Source organism: Larus michahellis, chromosome 4 (assembly GCF_964199755.1).
Source record: "Larus michahellis chromosome 4, bLarMic1.1, whole genome shotgun sequence".
NCBI lineage: Eukaryota > Metazoa > Chordata > Aves > Charadriiformes > Laridae > Larus > Larus michahellis.
Genome location: NC_133899.1, coordinates 29,103,115 through 29,122,609, shown reverse-complemented (window position 1 = coordinate 29,122,609; position 19,495 = coordinate 29,103,115). Strand labels below are relative to the sequence as shown.

The 19,495-nt window shown below is 39.8% G+C and overlaps 1 protein-coding gene across 1 annotated transcript in view; it reads right to left on the bottom strand.

The window, feature by feature from the left end:
- MNAT1 (MNAT1 component of CDK activating kinase) overlaps positions 1 to 19,495 on the bottom strand; it is a 127,228-nt gene that overhangs the window by 76,709 nt on the left and 31,024 nt on the right. The window contains exons 2-4 of the mRNA XM_074583706.1: positions 13,414 to 13,566; positions 11,657 to 11,730; positions 2,832 to 2,935 (exon numbers count right to left, since the gene is read on the bottom strand). Coding sequence (XP_074439807.1) covers positions 2,832 to 2,935; positions 11,657 to 11,730; positions 13,414 to 13,566 — 331 coding nt within the window. The remainder of the gene's footprint in view (positions 1 to 2,831; positions 2,936 to 11,656; positions 11,731 to 13,413; positions 13,567 to 19,495) is intronic.

The following is a 19,495-nucleotide window of genomic DNA, read 5'->3' as shown; positions in this document are numbered from 1 at the left end:
ACATTTATGTCTAAAGACTGCCTGGAATCTGCACTGAAACAGAAGAAAACTGCCTGTTAACAGACCTAGTCTGAAGAACCAGTCCAGAAAAATTATAGTCAGAAATAAGTAAACTGATATAAAAACTTAAACCAGATCAGACTACAGGAAAAAGGAAGAACTATCACAAGTCAGATCAAATTCTTTCTGAAAGGACGGCCAAACAAAACATCCCAACATCTAAAGAAATAAAGACGATCATGGTGAAGCCTGGAGTAAAGTCAAGATGGCAAATGGCAAGAAGTAAATAGAAATTGTAAGGTTTTGCCACACTCAAGAAAGGACAATCAAGAAAATTCAAACACAGTTACATCATGGAGTCCAGACAAAACTATTTCAAGACTGAACAAAGCAGCAAGTGAAATTCGACATATAGTGACAAAGTAGGAAGTAACACATCACCCTTAAATGTCTGTTATTCTCCAGTCATAGGAAGAAGGCACGTTTGGGAAGACTGGAGCCCAGACAGAGTGCAATGCTTTATATGTATATAAAAAGTGTGTGTGGAGATATATATATATATAAATTCATAATTACAATAAGCCCTCCTCCAAGAGTTCTTCACCTTTTTAGCCAAACCCGTTTACTTAAGCTTTCTCTTTAGATGGTCCTGTATAAAATCTACACATCTAATAGATGGGTTAGTACATAAGTAGCCAGGCTAATAGATGGGTTAGTACATAAGTAGCCAGGTCATTAGGAACTGGCTACAAAGATGAAGAATATGGCTTGCATCGAGAGAAGAACAAGCAGTTATTCAAATCATAAGGTTACCACTTCAGTAACTTACTATTCTGATTTGTAAGAAGGAATGACATACTCATGAGGACAGAAGTAGTGTAAGCGAGACGGAAGTAACTTACAAGGACACAGATTTGGAGACATTAATTCATCAGTTAGAAACCAAAGAGGAGAAAACATGATGCACTACTTGACCACTACTGCTTTTGAACCTCCCGTATGACAGTGCTGCAAGAGAAGAACAACCTTAGGATCACATATGTCAACATATTTCCAGTAGAGATGGGAAAATAGTGTTCTTTTATAAGAGGCTGTTAAGATCCCAGCTACAATACTGCATTCAATTCTGGTCCCTTGTGCTTGCCAAAGACAAATTCAAACTGGAACAGGCAAAGGGTAACAAAAAACACCAAGAGGGACAGAGAGTATCTATATTCCTCAGAAGCAAACTATTACAGCGGACAGAAAAATTTATGTCAGCCCAAGAATGATGAGACAATGACAAGCCATAAGAAGTTTAAGCGAGAAATTAGGACACCTTTTGCCATTTAAGGAGTAAAGATATTTCAAAACCTGCCAAAAAAAAGCTAGAGAGAGAAAGCACTGTTTCAGCTTTTGGGAAGAGGGGTAAATTTATGGGCAAGATCATGCAGTTTTTGTAATAGCAACTGCGTCAAGTCTATTATTATGTTTCAATTGTTGAATAAGAAATGTTGAATGTTTCAAATGTTGAAAAAGAAATAAAAAGGAAATGTCTCCAGATCTCCAGTAAGTCTGGATTCACGCAGCCTTGCCCAGCTTCCACCAGACAGCCTCTAGCACAGCAAGACCATACAGTACAGAAAACAGAAGGCCCGGGGGGCTTGGGTGGGTACAGAGCATTACTGTGCTGCTTGATACAATCACAGAGCTAGCGCACAGGCTGTCTGCAAGTCACGTACATGAGCGGAAGGTGGGCTGCAGGCAAAGCACCCTATTCTTATGGTGACCCTAGAGGTTGCACCTATATTGTAAAATAAGACATGTAGCCAAAGATTTGGCAGGTCTCTTCAAGCTCTGAAGCATAGGATATTGCACAGTGTCAGAGACAGGATAACAGATCAGAGATGGACCCCTAGGGAAATTTCCTTGCCTTTAAAAGGAAGGGGTTCAAACAAACATTTTTCAGATTCCAATCTCCTCCTGTGAAATCCTAGAGCTAAAGAAATCACTGGGAGTTTTGCCACAGACTTTAGGGGAGTGAGGATTTCACCCCTACTGATTTGAAAGCAAGTCCTTAGTGCAACTGGAATACAACACAAAACCTTGTTATGTCACACTCTGGACAGACATTTTCCTTCAAGAACCAATAACAATGTGTATTTTTTTACTGAAAAAATATTTAACAGATTAAACTTTTCTTACAGAAAGAAATGCTTGCAAGTTTATTTTTAAAGAACAAAATGATAACTGAGCCATACTTTAATGAATGAATGTTCAAAGAACCATGTGCTTTGCATACAGATGATGTATACAATACTCCTGATGTTATTGTTATCAGCTCTTGAACAAAAGTTTAAATGTTTGTTTCAACAGCTTTCGTTTTAAATTTTGCATAAACCAGACCTACGCTTTCCCTCAGTTTTACAGATCTCTCCTGGGAGCTTCATAATGTCTGCATCTGGATTCCTTTTTTCCTTCGGACGAGAAAGAAATTATTGTCCTGGTACAGGAATTAACTTGGTCTTTCCTGGATATTGTTCAATGACACTGCCAGCACGCATGCAGTGGCGATTTATTAGTTGCAGACTTTACTGCCTGTCCCTCTTTCCAAGCCCTTCCCAAAATAAAGCATAACTACATTTCAACTATCAATTTAATCTCTTTACATAGCACTAAATATCAGTATCGCAGAACATTAGCATGTTATGGTTTTTGAATACAAAGTGAAATCTACATAGTGCCTTCAGCTTTGACTTGTTTTTAAGACACTACAGAAAGTAATCCTCTTTGAAAATCCTTTAATTCTTTAACTAATGAATAAAAATTGCAGGGGAGAGAAGTTAACTAACCAGTTTTATTTTATTTTTCTGAATGACTTCTTTGTTATCCTTCTGGTACAGCTCCATTTTCCTTTTGGTGTTCTCCAAATCCACATTGTTGGTCAAGTTAAATACTGCATAAATATTAGAAAGACAGAAAGCAAAAGTATTAGGTCAGCACACATGACTGTAACCATGAAATACTACTCTTACGTTCTGTAGCCCTTCTAGCACCAGATATAAACATCACAATAACAGAATTTATTTAAACGTGCCCTGTAAAACAAGACACAATCCGCTCAATCACTGCAAACTTCAAGAGAAGCCAGCGGAGTTCCTCTAGGTTTACACATCTGTAGGAGATGAAAATTTGAATCTTGCGTCCTGTTTTATGATACTGATAATGAGACACATGAATAATCATACAATTGACCTTTTCAAGTAGCGGTTACAGCTAAGAACACAGCGATTCCTGTAAAATTAAGTTAGACTAAACACATACATATTAAGAGAAGGTAAGAAATTAAGTCATTCCATTTCATAAAATTATCTAATGCACAAAGACTACAGAGACTGTTTGAATTCTCAGGTACACAAAAAAAATTTTACATTACTTGATAATAAAGGTACATACATACTTTTAAGTTATGAGGAATGTGCAGATGTATCCGGATTAATAGGTTAAATGACACTCTTGATTTCTCTCAATAGTGACAGACTATATCTCACATAATTATGAGCAAGCAGCGTTGGCCACCAAGCTCCCTAGTTTAGCACAACATTCCCAATTATCTACACATGGCACAGAATATACCGCAAGAAATTGAACAGTTTCTATAATCAACACCTTGAACGATGCAGATGGTTTGGATGATTAGTAACTTGATACAATGCCTGAGCCTTTCACCTCTAGGTCACAGGTTCAGTTGTGGGTCAAGTGAATTCCAACTGAAAGCCATTATCACTGGGGGAAGCCACTTGGTGATCGCCATCCAGAATGGATGCTAGGCTCATGCCCATGGCTTTAAAGCTATTGATGACTACCAATGTACAGCACTCCAAGACTCAAAAAGCTTTGTCACATGGCTATAGTAAATTTACAAGAGCAGTAGAGAAATTTGCACTGCCGTTGATAAATCTTGCACAGCAACAGCATAGCAATTGTGCTGAGTCAAACTCTGAGGAAGGGATGGAGGTTCTAGGGAAAACACCAGCACAGAACCTGGAAGATCTTTGTTCAGTTCTCTCTTCCTAGGTTCTCAAGCAACTAGGGCCAAATGAACCCTGGGCACGTGCACCACTGCCAAGTCATTTGTATAAGTAAGGTTGCTAGAAACACACATAAGGAAGAAGCATGAAGTTTGCATTGTTACTCATCATGATAGCACACGTCTCAGTTTGGTAAAGATTATATCCCTTCTTTCATCCTCTCCACAGGTACAATGGCAGAAATGAACTTTTAGGAGAGTTTTAGGTAAACGAAACCATGAAGAGGAGCCTAGACTGGCAAACCAGTTGCGAGCAGCAAAGGAAGCTGCAAGAAATCAAAGCAGGGAGCAAATGGCGTCAGGGGGAGAAAACAGGGAAGGTCCAAGATGCTAGAGTTGTGGGATACAGCTCAGTTCTACAGACCCAGCTGTACAGCAGCTCACTGCTACCAAAAAGAGGCAGTCCTGCTCTCGTCCTTCTTCCCAGGCACAGGCCTCACCCTGCTCTGACTCCAGAACTCCCTGGATGCTTTGTAGCGTCAACAGAAACCCTCCAGTAACCTGAACTGACTCAACAAAGGTGCCGGACAAGTGCCAGAGACAGTGCGAGGGAAGCAACAGAAATGTACAGATGGGAATAGAAAGTGTCTCTTTCCAGGAGTACCAAAGCACCACATCACGTTACTCTTATCAAGAGTATTCCGTCCTTCCTTGAACTGCAACAAAGAGGGCTAGGCAAGATACAGCTGAAGAAATTCCTACCCTTAAGCAAACAAACAAAATGCTGTATTTATTTTTTTCCCCTTTTTTCCAAATAACGAGCAATATCAAGATGACTGACATTTTAATTCAGCCTGGCTCACAAATCAGCTGAACTCTTCCACTCCCGCTCCATCATCCTCACTTCACAAGTGATCTGAAATTCAGGTGGTTTTGTGGTTTAAGCTCTTGATTGGGAATCAACACCTGAGTTCAATTTCCAACTTTGCTGCTGTTTCTGGGCGGATCACTGGGCCTCTTCACTGGAGGTCTCCCACCGGTAAGAACCAGGAGTAGGGAAAATAAAGCTTTCTCCTGTACATCATCTGCTTTATCTCTGTACTATAGCTATGTGCAGCACCTCTCTCTGTAGTCTTGATTTCATCTCAGGTGGAACTTCTGAGCACTACTATAACCCAAATAAGCCGTTCAAAGTTCAGCTCCTTGGTTTTTGAAAGCAAGTTACCCATTTCAAATGTTGGGGTTTTTTTTCTCTTCAAAAGGCATTAGCAACATTTTCCAATTTCATATTGCAACACACATTCACTTTCTGGTCGTAGCAGCATACCCTTACTAAAACATTATTTTAGTCTAAAGTGTTAGTATTTTAATGGAGATTTGACCTCCAACTTCCCAGCTGACAAGCAGCTTAATATTTGAGTATTACAGCAGAGAAGAATTGTCATGTGAAAGTGCTGGCATACAATCAGATCAGGGCTCTGCAATGACAGCAGCTGCATGGGAATGTCAGCACTTCCTACAACTTAAATCCACACACCAGCTCTCTAAACTCTTCAATGACGACACAAGAAAGAAATAGCATATGAGACATGCTGTGCTAGCAGGATGCCCAGATGCCCCCTTCAGGTGCAAGAGGAGGAATAAGATGAGATGCCAAATACCTTTAGGCTCCTGAACATCTTTGGTATTTCTCTAAAAATAATCTAGCAATAAGCTGATGATGTAGGTTTTGCAACTATTGCTGCTTAAAACGTTCAGGGGCTTTTTTCCTCCTTTCTCATTTATCTTTAATAGGTTCAACTAGTCACAACCTAGGTTTGTAAAATAACCACCATAATATTTAAACTCATACTGGGAAAAGTAGGCAAATTCTAGACATATGCAAATGCCTGCCTTTATTTAAAACTACTTACAAAAGCGGGTTTATTTTGCTACTTGATATGAAGTAACATTTCCACGTAAGAGAGGTTTCTGCATCAGCATTTAAGGAATCTTCAATAGCAACCTTAAACACTCGCTGCCCTGCTGACGGCAAGGTGGAAGATGGTTTATTTCCCCTTCTGTTTTCCTGCTGTGGCTGGAGCCAAATCACAGGTAAAACCCTCTCAATGGTGAGCTCTGCTCATACCATACTGATTCTGCTCTGTCAGTCTTGCTCGACTCTGTCATTGACAATATGGTAGGACACCAGCAATCAGAAAGATTAATGCTTTCAGCACCCTCAAAGACCAGAGCAGATTTCTCCCACTGAATATTAATCCGTAGACATTGAAGAGGCAGATTATCTTGGTCCTAAGCATCTTCTCCTCAACACTAAAGTTGTCCACATTTCAAGACGTAAAATATTGAAGAGCTACATTTCGTTGCAACAGTATTAAGACCTGGATGTCTGTATAGCAACATCAATGTCAAAAGTTGTCCTTTTATTAATGAAAAGAATGTGTTCCCTCCTACAAAAAACACCCTAGTAACAAAACTAACTCTACTCTTTGACATTGCATGGTTATCAGTGGCCAATCGGCCAGACAAAACATCTTCCAACATATTTTCTAATATATTTTTCATAAGCTTCAAATGTCTTCTCATCAATATTCAGAGAATACAAATTCTTGCCATTGTATCCCCGCAATTACAGCTGACAAGTCCATTCTGTAAGGTGCACTAGGCCACACAAACTAATTAAGAGATCATTTCTTTCGCTTCTCCCTTGTCCCCTCCACAAGCTACCTAGCATTTAAAAACCAACAGGTATCAAATCAAAGAACAGAGTCACTAATACTCAACACCTTACCTTTTACATAGCTAGGACTATGCAGGTTTTTTTCATTTCGTCTGCTTTGGGTTTTGCCAGAAATTTATTTTAAATGTAATTCTTACAAATTTTCCCTTTTTAAAAAAATACAACAAAACAAATTACAAAACTAGAAGAACAGGAAAGAGTTAAAAACCGAACTAATATGCTACACCTACCCTGAAAAAACATTGGTATAGATCTGAATATGACTGGCAAAGCAGATGGCTAGTTTGAAAAGGTTTCAAAGAGAAGCCAGACTTATTTCTGTCCATGTTGAAACATAGCATAAGCCGATGTAAGAGGCCTGAAACCCTTCAGGGAAAAGAAACAGAAGCTGTTTTGTATGCAACAATTATTTATCTACTTATCCATCTCACATTGGTTGGTTTATAAAATGACTTGCCTTGAGACATCTGTTGAAGTATAACAGGAAGACTATTGTGTTTTTCTGAAACATTTCATTCTCTTTAGGTAAAACTCCCTACTTCTGAAACTCAGCCTCTACAGGGAGACTTTCGCTGCTTTTCAAAACAACAACATTCATTATGCAATTCTACAACAAATGGAAAAGTATTTTCCTAGTTATGAAAGAAAAAAGAAAATGAGAGAAAAATTTGAATTACATGGCACAATAGTTTGTCCAGAGTCACAGCAGGATGAATGAATGTCACTCCACTGTAGGACTTTTAAGTCCATCAAAATCTCCCTGTTTTAGTCTGAGATACTGTAAGTTTTCTGAGACTTCTCCTCCTAGTTTCTTAAGAGACAATAAAAATATTTGCTATTCAAATACTAGGAACATGCCCTCTCTGGCAAGAGAGCAGATGATTACTCTGCTGACAGAGTTTGATCTGCATTGCTGGTATGCGCCAGCTGAAAGTTTGTATGTTTGTAAGTACGTTGTAAGTCTTTAGTTTGTTACAAAAAAAAAAAAAATATTCTTCCCACCCTACTACAAACAACTCTTTGATCATCATCTTCATAAATCACCAGCTAGAGACCGGGAACAGCAGAAGAGCAATTGCTTTGGGCAGCACACTATGAAGGAAGACAATACCACATCTTCAGTCTGCCCGGAGAGTCCAAAGCAACTGTGGCACCTTCTGTTGGTGCTTTCGATGCCTGGGCCAACCTTGGCCCTTGTACTTTCAAGAGGGGTAGGAGGGGGAGAAAAGATGGAAGAGGTCCTAACAGGTCCTTTCCAACCAACATGTCTGTGATTATAACAAAATAATTATCAGAAACAAAAGAAAACCCACAGCTAAGCCAGAAAAATCTAGGTAGGTATTAGTAATTATTTCTGTTTATCCTCATTTGTCTTTTATTGGGTCAATAATTTTCCAGACAAATACCCTAGCATAGTAATAAAAGACTGAAATTACTCAGCCCCATTGGTCTAAGAAAGATCCATTCTGTCTGGAACAGTGTAGTACTGAAATCATTGTTCAGATGAGATGACTGAAATGGATCTTTGATAAAGCTGCCTGATTTCCAGTTGGGTTATTTCCATTGTCAGGACCAGCTCCTCATGCACACACACAGAGGGGAAAAAACCCCACAAAACAATAAATGACATAACCCACAAGTGCTCATAGATACCAAAATCATTTCTATCCAAGTATCACTTGCAAGATAAACATTCTGAGCAACACAAGCCACCAGGCAGCCAGTATTGCATAAAGTCTTAGAGGAGTAACAACATACAGGAATCCAAAGGGCACAAATACAGTAGCCTCCTTCCAAGTTGAATGTACCGAATGTTTTTAAAAAGCAATAATTACTATTAACAATTGTGCTGCGGTAATGCCTAGAGGCCTCGTTCAGGTATCAGGAGAATGGTGCCAGGCAGTATGTATACACACGCTGGGAGGCGGGCCCTGCTCTGGATTGCTCACCCCCAGGTTTTGAAAAAATGGCCATGGAGATACTCTGGGGAAGAGGAAAACCTTGGGGGAAGAAGAAAACCTAGTAGAAAGAGCAAGAAAAATTTGCATTATATCCAGAGATTGTAACTTGTAGCAACACTCTAAGGTTTAACCTTGCCCCTCTCATCATATGAGCATAGACCTGACTTACTCCAATAGATGTTGTCCACACCTTTCCCAAAGGCAGGTTTTAACCCTTTCACTTTATTTTTCTTCCTAGTGTTAATGACAACAAACTGTGTTTACAATGTTCTCAAATTGCCCAACTGATTTTTCTTCTGGGGAAAACTTGCTTTAAAATGTGGTTTCTATTTAAAGCCTTGTATAACAAATTTTAGCCCAAAGCATTATTTAGTGGCTACATTCTAAACCACTTCAAAAATATGTTTTTTATAATAGAAATCTTAAGAGGTGACTACCCTAATGTTTGTTTGACCTTCCCCCACACACACTTCTGCTGTACCAACCAACTCTTTTCTTTTAATAGAAAAAGTCTGTAGGTAAAACATGCCTGATATGAAGGGGGAAAATGTGTTTCGAGTGATATATCAGATCAATGGAATAAGACAGTACAATTGCTGCAAATGTTGGAGCTGACCTACCTGAAACATTTGGAAAAACTGTAAGAATTACACCAGGGTCACACGAAGTATACTTATACAGGATGTTTACATTTTGTCTCCGCCAAGCAACTACTTCATATAAACCCCCACAACAACTTACGAAACAAAACTTATCAGCAAAGAAAAAACAGGGTAAACAGGCACTTCAACCTGCCCACAGAAAACTGAAAATTTGGGGTGGGGGAAGACAGGGGAAATCCAGTTCTTTGGCTCCCTAGCTTCCTAACCTGGCAGCTTGAACAACCACCAGCAGCTACTGCCAATCTGCTGTATATTGGCTCCATAAGGCAAAACTTTGTGCTGCGTGACTACACCCTTTCTTCCCATCTTGCAGCCTAGTTTTTCACGTGCACAACCGAGCAGGGAATTCACAAGCACCAAAAAATGAAATAACTACTGTCAGCAGTAAAATGTGAAGTGACCATATGGAGTTGAAGACACCTTTAATGCATTGTTCAGTCATGCCGTACATGACATGCTCAGCAAATACACTGGAAGAAGTCACACTATCGCTATATACCAGACAACTGTCAGACGGAGAACTCTGCCCAGGAGCGCAAGCAGGGAAGGGCTTGGGGAGAGCAAGATGCGTGCAATGAGCTTTGTCACCAGGGAAGGAGAACAGGGCTTGAATTCTTACCCAAGGTGGTGTTCTTCACTCTAACTTGTCCTCCAGCTTCTGCATCTGCCTGAAGTTAGTAGATCGTAAATGACTCCTTTGATAGTGAAAATTAAGAGCCTTCTGACTACATCCCTTCTTTCCTCTCATCATCTGGCTGTTACACAAAGAAACTAGGAAGTAGTCAGACTTCCTATTCCTTTTACTATTTTAGGTGTCCCTTTCAGGCACCTAACTCCAATTCCTAACAACTATCAAGCTTCTTAATTATGCGCTTGCAGGGCCAGCACAATTACTGACAAATTCACTCTTTTTCCCAACGTTACAAAGACGAGCCGTGATTTCTGCTGCTTCTAAACCAAGTTACCAGCGTAGGCTCTGGAACCATTTGAAATTTAACAACCTAATCCCAAGAGCTGGAGAATCATAACATTCTGCACAAATCGATGAGGTTAAGGGAACTTCAGGCAAAACTTCAACTCCCTTGTTGCAGATGCTGAAAACGTCTGCAACAGCAGTATGCGGGAAACCTGTATTTAATGCTACATAAATAAAAAGCAATTTTCCTTTCCATGAGCACACAGATTCTTCCAGGATCCTCTGGATAAGATGTGACCATTCTTTTTACTCATTCCCTCCTTCCCCAGCACCACCCAAAAAAATATACAAATAGAACTACACCCACATCATCTCCTCCAGATATTTGGACCCATATGAGTGTGCCTGGTGTTTCACAGCCACACGATTTGGCTCTCCAGCCTCAGCCTTCTGATGCCAATAAAAACACGATACATTACTCACAGCAGTAAGTAAATGTATTGGATACATTTCTACAAAACACCACAGTGCAAAGAGGAGCAAGGGCTCCTTTGAGAAACTGAAGGGGAGTGGCATCTCCATGTTTTCCTTCAAATCACATCCACTGCCCCTCCTGCACGTTCTAAGCCACCTCTTCTTCCTCCAAGACAAAAAAAAAAGAAAAGCCTCAGAAGTTCCTAAAAACCAAGAAACAAACCATTTAGGAGTCACCCCTTTGAACAGGAGGTTTTCTAAGTAAAATCCATCACTCCACCATAAATCACAAGTCACCCTAACTAAGAAGAAAATAAACTCTGTTGATAACATAGTCCCTTCCCAAAGGGCAAAGTTCTGCTTCAACTAACCCAAAGAGAAAGAAATCAATGTCTGTTCCTAAACCTTCTCCTTCTGCACAGCAACATAAAATGCTACCACAGTGGTATGTAAGGTCATCAGCTTCAAAGCAGCTTCAACTACTGTACTTGCAGAAGTAAAAGTGATGAAAGACACCATATGGCTTCTGTCATGGTAGATAAAGCTAATGGAGGCATACAATGAAAATTTCAGTTTCTCCTCTCTTTGTTTAATCTTCCCCAGTGCAGCACCGACTGTTCCCTGCAAGCCTTTCTTTTCCAGCTATAAAGCAATGCTTCCTCTTTGAGTCATGTTTTTTCTCTGGCAGATAAAATGTTTTACTTAACGATGTCCTACAGTTCAGCAAATATGATTAAAAATGTACAGAAGAAAAAATTAGATAAACATCTGATAATATGATAAATCCTATTACAGAAACTCAACTTAGACATTCTCATAGGCAGCTGAGTCAGAAGATAAAAGCCTACGGACTCAAGAGCACAGCACATCAAAAATGCAAGCATTAAGACTTACCAATTTCTTCTATTTCTTCCAGGAAATCATTATATTCACTTAGACTGGGAAAGTCATCCTCTCTTTTATTGTATCTTTGAGAGAAGAGAAACAAGTATTTCTATAACACAAAGATGCAACTTCAACAAGGCACTTGCTGCAAGCATATTAAGCATTGATCTAGTTTTATCAGCTATGTGTGCTTCATGGCTCCCACAACTACAAACATACAGAGTCTCTAAAAGGAGACAGAAGTGCTTGTTTCAAAGAAAAGGAGTCAACCTGGCATAAATCAGTGCTGTCCTTGCTTACTGTTTGCTCATTGCTTTTCCAGGGTTACAGGTAAACAGAATCACAGAGGCTAGGATATACTAATTCCAAGCCAGCCCTTCAGCATGAGAAACCTGTTAACAAAGGCAGAGGCAACAGGAACACCCACAAGAAAAGCTTTTCTAGAAGTGTTAGGAAAGGGAGTTTGGCTTTGTGCCAACAACAGAAAGCATATCAGCAAACTGAAAATGCTACACAATTATCTTATTTCATACCAATAGACAATTCCAGAACTCATTTATCCAACTCCTGACAACTGGAAAAAGTAAAAAGATGAAGGGACAACAGGCTAGAACACGGCCTGCCTCTGAAAGTCAAGACACACAGGCCTTCTTCCCAAGAAAATATAAAGCTGAGATTCTGCCTGCTCTGCAGACCAAGATACATGACACCTAGGAGTATAAAAATCTAATCCTGAGAACTCAGGCCAAATTCCAATTTGGGGACATTTTTTCTGCCTACTAAAAACTAATCTGGCAAATCCAAGTGGGCCAAGCATTTTACAACATTTTCTGTTCTAACTACACTTCGTTCCATGTTTAGTCAACTAAGTTGACTTCATTCCAGTTTGACTTTTGTTAATTTCTGTAGATTTTATAATCAAGCATCTAAATTATTACTACTTTCCACATCAGCATCTTGGTATTCAACGACACAATTTCTCCATATCTCAGCAACATCATATCATTCATTTAGTATTGTACTAAGTCTTAGATAAAGGCTGACAAGCTTACAATTTACCTGTACGTTCATTTTTGCACGCACAACTCTCTCCAGGTTTGTTCTGTTCCATCACACCCTCTTCTACCAACGTATCAACTAGCTCACTTATTTTCCTCATAAAACGTTGTTTCTTGGCCAGGAGCGAGATGCAATTTTAGACCTCATTTATCTCAATTTCAAGAGCTCTCAAATCTGCATGACAGACTAGCAAACACAAGGCTTGCAAGGAACCATTTCCACTAACAATTGCTGTGTGAAGTAGAAAACAATGTGAACATAGCTTCCCTTTTGTCCATTCTCATTTTGAAGGGAACTGGCCTTCAACTCTCAGAACAGGTCCCCAGGGAACAAAACAATCTAGGTCTTGTTTCTTGCCCCACTCTCATGTTCACCCCCTCAAAGGGAAAGCAGCTGTAGTCCTCAATATCTAATCATCTCCATTTAGGAGGCAAGTCTTTGCCAAAGGAGGCCACATAGAAACACCCAACATTTTTCTAATGCTAAGCAGGAATCCCCCAAGGCTAAACTGAGAATTCAGCCCTCAGTTGCTGCATAAAATCAGATTCTCTGAAATTTCTCCATTTTAAATGGAGCCAAGTTTTATTGGTTGTCACTTTAAAAAAAAAAAAAAATCTCCTCTGTACTACTGGAGAAATAAGTCAATTTTTTAAAACTGCAATCCATGAAATACATCCACCTTATGTTATTTAAGTGGTGACACTCACATTTTCAGCACTTTCTTCCGAATTTCCACTTCCTTGTCAACAGCAGGATCCTCAAAGAGCTGTACCCTGAAGTTACTCTTCCGCAGGGGGGTACCGCACTCCTGGCAATTCCCAGCCCCTCTCACAAACAGCAGTTCCACACAGCTCTCACATCTGCAGGAGAAAGGAAGCGGTATAAAGGCAGATGCATGTTAAACAGTAACTGAAATACAGGATTGTCCCCCTTTTTTGTTGTTTACATACACACAAAATAAATACACTGCACATCTCCCCTTGATTGCACTATTTCTTCAGTACCCAACAGAGGCAAGGTCTGTCCGCCATGGCTTGAAAGGAAACAATTTCAGCAGCACAAATACATTTATTCTCCCTGCCCAAATGACTCGGCCTCTTCGCTGAGACTTAAAGTTAATCCAAACACAACAATGGGGTTTGTGTCAAGGGAAAGCTTGTTTACTGACACCATCATTTTGCATGGACCAGACTGCAACATCCTTATTTACTTTGAGCACTACCTTGCTGCACAAAAAGCCCCATTTATTTTCTTGATGCCATTCACAGCGCAAGGTACAGTTCAGCAGAAGCAGGGAGACAAATCTTGCCCACAGCCTTCCAAGCATCTATCACTGCTACCACGGAGGAACCACTATAACAAGCCTAAGCTAAACTCCATCCCAACACAGCTGAAAGAATCAAAATAACATTTTAACCAGTGACCAGAATTATGCAGCTCTCCTGTCCCTTCTGTTAATACTTTTAAAATTGCACATAAAATACAATTCACACAGAAGCTGCACAGAAATAAACCAAAAATACCTTTCTAGCTTTATTTCTTTTGTCTTAATGCAGACTTCCGATTTTAACAAGATGCTTGTTGACCAGTCAGTTGGCATTTAATAAAGGAAGAACACACAAAAAGCCAATTTTAAAAAAAGTACTTAGGTACTAATAATGTGCAAATTTCTAGCAGAGAACACCACCTGCTGCAGTCATTTCCTACTGCTGGGGAGGCAAAGGGGTGTCTATTTATAGCTTTGCTATATCAAAGCCAAAACAGTTGTACATTAAGGGCTGAGCTGTACTGTACCTTCATAAACCCAGCACAAAAGCTAAACAAGTTAAAAGAAACAATACTGACATGGTTGCGAAGGATCTTAAACAAAACTTCCAATCTGCTGAGCTACTCCCAACTAAACTGGTTCCAGTACTTACAGAGGCAGAGCTAGCTAGAGACAACCAGTTTTGCCCAGCTTCTGTTTTCAAGATTAGAAAGTGCAAAACAAATGCAATTGTATCGTACAATTACAAAAAAAAAACAAAAACCAAAAGAGTAATTTTTTTTTTTTTGTTAGCACAAGTAGAACTACAGTTTCAAAATGCATCTCGCACAGCAGCTGCCAACGTTAAACAGCAAACCTTGAATTTACTTGGACATTTTCCTGCTCCAGAATTCTTTTCGTCAGAAAACCAAGCACATTTAAATAAAATCTATCTGGGAAGGGAAAGATCAAACCTTTTAGCACAACAGGCCTGAAATTCAGAAGTTACCGGGACACCGACTCAAGAAGCATGCTTCTTAATGAAAATATTTTAGGTCACTACTATCGGAGAAACAACACCAAATGCACAAGAGAAGGCAAGGCAGGGAAAGGGTCTTCTCCTTCCTCCTCCAACCTTTCTGTGCATGCAGCAGCCCAGTACGTAAAGACAGTTTCACTGTCTCCTTCGTTTTGGTAGCTTGTGCTGTTTGTACCTCTCTCAATGCAGCAACCAAAGCACAGCAAAAAAACTTGCCTCCTCTTTCCTATTTTTAAGTTATAGAAAAGGGAGTGTAAAGCTACAGAACTTGGCAGGTGGATCCATGCGCAGGTGTTTGTATTGTGTTGTGTTTTTTTTATCTTGGTATTGCCTAAGGAGCAACAGAACAGGGTCTCCATGTGCAAGATATTATGCACAGACAGTAGCACCTGAAACTACTCCGTTTCCACCCCTCCTCCCTGCTTCCCTAAATCAAAGACATTTCAAGTTTACACAGGACTTGACTATGGAAAAAAATCCCTCCTTGGAAAAGAACTTTGTGCAAGCACTTCAATGCCTTTCCAAACTGAAACCAGTGTTTCTAAGGAGGGGAAAATAGCTTTCCATACAAAAAAAAAAAAAGATGAGTCAACACCTCACTATGGGAATCCCACATCAGATGATCACGTTCTTTCTCACTCACTCACGCACATCCACCCTTATATTTATTCATAGATAATTCCTTCTGAATTCAAAAGGGGTTATACAGGACAAGTCAAGGGCAGACCTGGACTCTGTCCAAATCCTGCCTCCTCTCCATCTCCAGATAGATTTTATATACACAGTTAGATCCCAAGCGTACTTCCTAGCAGGTCTGTCATACTTGCCCCCACAAACTGCAGCTTCTTTCCCAGCAATGGCAAACGCGTTTGGTCACGCATTTCCATCTCGTTCTTGAGGAAAAAAGCCACCTCCCAAATCTGTCTCAAATGAGTTCCTTTTGGTTTTGCTGCAGACCGCTGAAGTCAGAGCATACGCAAACACCAGGAATGCAGATTTCAATAAAAGTGGATTCAATAAATTATTTCATGACTTGAAATACAGATTTCAAAACATGACTTGAAAAAAATTTTATCTCGCACTGTAAAATTTAAAAATACAGCATGACACTTTTGTTGGGCTTGGTTTGTTTGTTTGTTTTTTTCTTAAGAGACACAGCAGTTTATGAGACTTCACCAGAGGTACCCAGCCCACGCAATGGCCAGACATCCCAGGCGGCACATGGCGACACCCAACACCACAGCTGGCATCACAGAGCTCCCTCATGGCACATAGACCATGTCAATTCAGGTGATCCTTCCATTTCTTTGCAAGCCCAACTCTTCTTTTATCATCTTTTATCTTTTATCATCTTTTATCAGCCAACACATCGTACCTGGCTTTCCCCAAATAAGCAAAGTACGGAAACATCTGCTTAACTCCCCTTCAAATCACTGCCAAAACAGGTGGCAATGTGTTTTCTTGAATGAGGAGCCTTAGATCAGTGATTTTTAATATGCATATATGTATTACGTATGCATACATTCTGCATATGTAAACTAATGATGACAAATGTTCATACTTAAAACTCAGGTTTATACATTTGTTGAAAACCACATGTCTGAAGACAACAGCTTCACATGATGTCTAAACACACACTGAGGGTGTGATACTGCCAATTCTCCTCTTCACACTGAGGTTGTACGGCCTCTGTAATCTGTACTCTATTTCACACACTCACTAAAAATCTTTCATTACCTTTTGGATTTAAGTTTGTATCCTGAGAATACGTAATCTGGATTAAGATATCAAAGAAAATACCCAGGGAGCTACTACATATGCATGGACAACACAGGAAGACTATTAGTAACGTCACCAACAAAAGCAATCACAGCACCTCCAGGAATAATAGTCTCCTGGTCTTCCACACCAGGATAATGAACATCAGTACACTCATTTTCATTTCCATGGATGCTGGTTTGATCTATCTTGTTCTTCCCTTTCATCCCCATGAAATATTAAACACGTAATAACAGTCTCTGAGCAGTCTAGAATGACGCCACCTTTTCAAGGAAAGCAAATAATAAAGCCTCTAGATGGTTTGGCACCATCGATGCACAAATAGCACTACATGCCCTCATGTCAGTGTTCAAGGACTGCAGGATCAGGATTGTACTAAAAATGCTTTTGCAGAAAACAAGCAGAGGTTCCTCTCAAAGAAACTGTTAGATATTTATCAACTAAGTTACACTTTCTGGAACTGAGTGTTTGTTTCGGACAAAGTGTCTGCAAAGGGTACAAGATTTGTGCCCAATCCCGCATTGCCCACGCTTGCACACACACACACTTCATGCAGGGATGACGGCAGATAAGGAATCAAGCCTCCTGGACACTGAATGGATGAAAGTGGCTAACGACTTTAGCATAGCTTGACGGTGCTGCTTATTTTTTTTGCTTGGCTGGCAAGAGAGCAAACAAAACAGAATAAAGGAAGAGCTATGTTCACAAGCAGGAGTACAAGATATTATTTCTTTTAAAATTTTAGATTCTGCTGAGCATAGCAAAAATTTGCAGGACTTCAGATACACAGCCATTAATCATTTCAGAGAAAAAAAAATCTTTATGGCTTTTTTTGTTGACTAGGAATATTACAGAATGAGTTACTACCCTTCTTTACAAAGGCTATTTTTAGTAGATATACTTATTAAACAGTATCAAATATTTAGAATCTCTGAGCCCCTCTTCTTCAGCTTTTATAGGCAAGATGTTTCTGGTATTTAAAGTAACACAAAAAACAAATAATTCTCTCTACTATGGAAAAAACAGTTTAGATTAAAAAGTAATAATACAGCCTTCAGCATATAGCCAAGACCTGAACCTCAAACAAATGGAATGGAATGGAAAGAATCATCAAAAAAAGATGTGTTTTCACTTGTTCCTCAATTCTGATGTCAGAGGGAAATTTACTTACAGAAATGGAATGACTTGTGATTTATGGCAAGGGAACATTAAAGCCAATGGAAAACACACACACGTGAGAAAGCTACAGAAAGATAACTAGATTTTTTTAATCAAAGACGCTTCTAGAAACATTCACAGGCTTTTTGCTTAGCTTGGTTTAGACAATTTTGTGTTCTCATACAGAGATTCTTGAACTGAGACAAGAACAGCCCAATTTGGAGCAAGCAGCTGTCAAACCTGTTTATTTCACAACCTTCAGTACATTTAGCAAGTCCTCATAACCCACAGTGGCTTCTGCTACATAGCCAAGAGCTCATCTGCTATCTGCAGTTGGCCATCACAGGCTTATTTTCTAGGCTGGTGGACCAACAGGCACAGCCTAGAAGGCAGGTTCTTCCTAGTCCACGGCAATGATCTCTGTGATCCAAGCAGCTAAGGGATCTGAACAAAAGTAATTTTTTTCCCGTGTTACAAGTTAGGGATCAAAAGGAGAGGAAAGAGAAAGAGATGTGACTGCAACGACATCAAATGCTTCCGAGAGCCTCAGAATAAAGGAGCTTATGAGATCAGTACCTCCCAGATGAGAAGGGAGTTGGGGACAAAAAAATAAGTCTTTTCCTCTTCACACCTCAGCTTCAGGAATTCAGAAATCCTTATTCAAATTCTTGCAGAAGCAGCTGCCTATGTCTTTTGGTCCATCTCTTCCTTGTCCACCAAATACAAGAGGGAGTTGGGAGGAGAAACCGATTACTCTTTCCCTCTTCCTCTGTTCAGATTCTGTGAAGTCCCACCGACAGGGATTCTCCTGTTCTCGGATTGAAAGGAGACAACTTCAGAATGCTTTCAAAACTTTATTTGGTTGAAAAGCCCATGATGGTTCTGTTTTCAACTAGTAAATAAACAGGTCACACAAGCAGGCCACATGCCACATAAAGATTACAGCTCATTATGGCAACAAGAGACATCTCGGGTTTCAGGCAGAAATCACAACTCTGTCAATCAACAAATGAGAATTTTAGGGGTTTTAAACACTGTTGATAAGCTCTCTTCAGTCACCTGCAGCTCCCCTCTATTCAGCCCACAATAACATGCACTGCAAGACAAAAAACTCAGAGACTACTTTGCTAACATATAATTTTTTTTTCAAAAGTATCAAGACTCCAGAGCTGATCTTAACCCCTCCTTTAAACAACAAAGCAAAACCAAAAAGAGACCCCTGTACTCTGCCTATATCTGTATTATGTCAATTCTCAGCATCATCTGCCAAGATGCTGAACATACAATCCTTCTTTTAGACTATTTGTATCTTTTGGGAGAAGATGCATGCACACACTTCTGTTTCATTTTTGTTCTGCCAGACAAGATCTACTCCCTACTGCAGAAAGGGGAAGGTTAAATGAACCCAGACACCTCAAAAATTTAGGAGACACTCAGCCACAGTTAACCCTATTTCCCAAACACCTGTATACATACTGTTATATACAGACCAGTTCAGCTCAACTGCACTCAGCAGAAAGCAAGCAGACCAGGTAGCGGCTGAACTACATCCTTGAACAACTGGCAT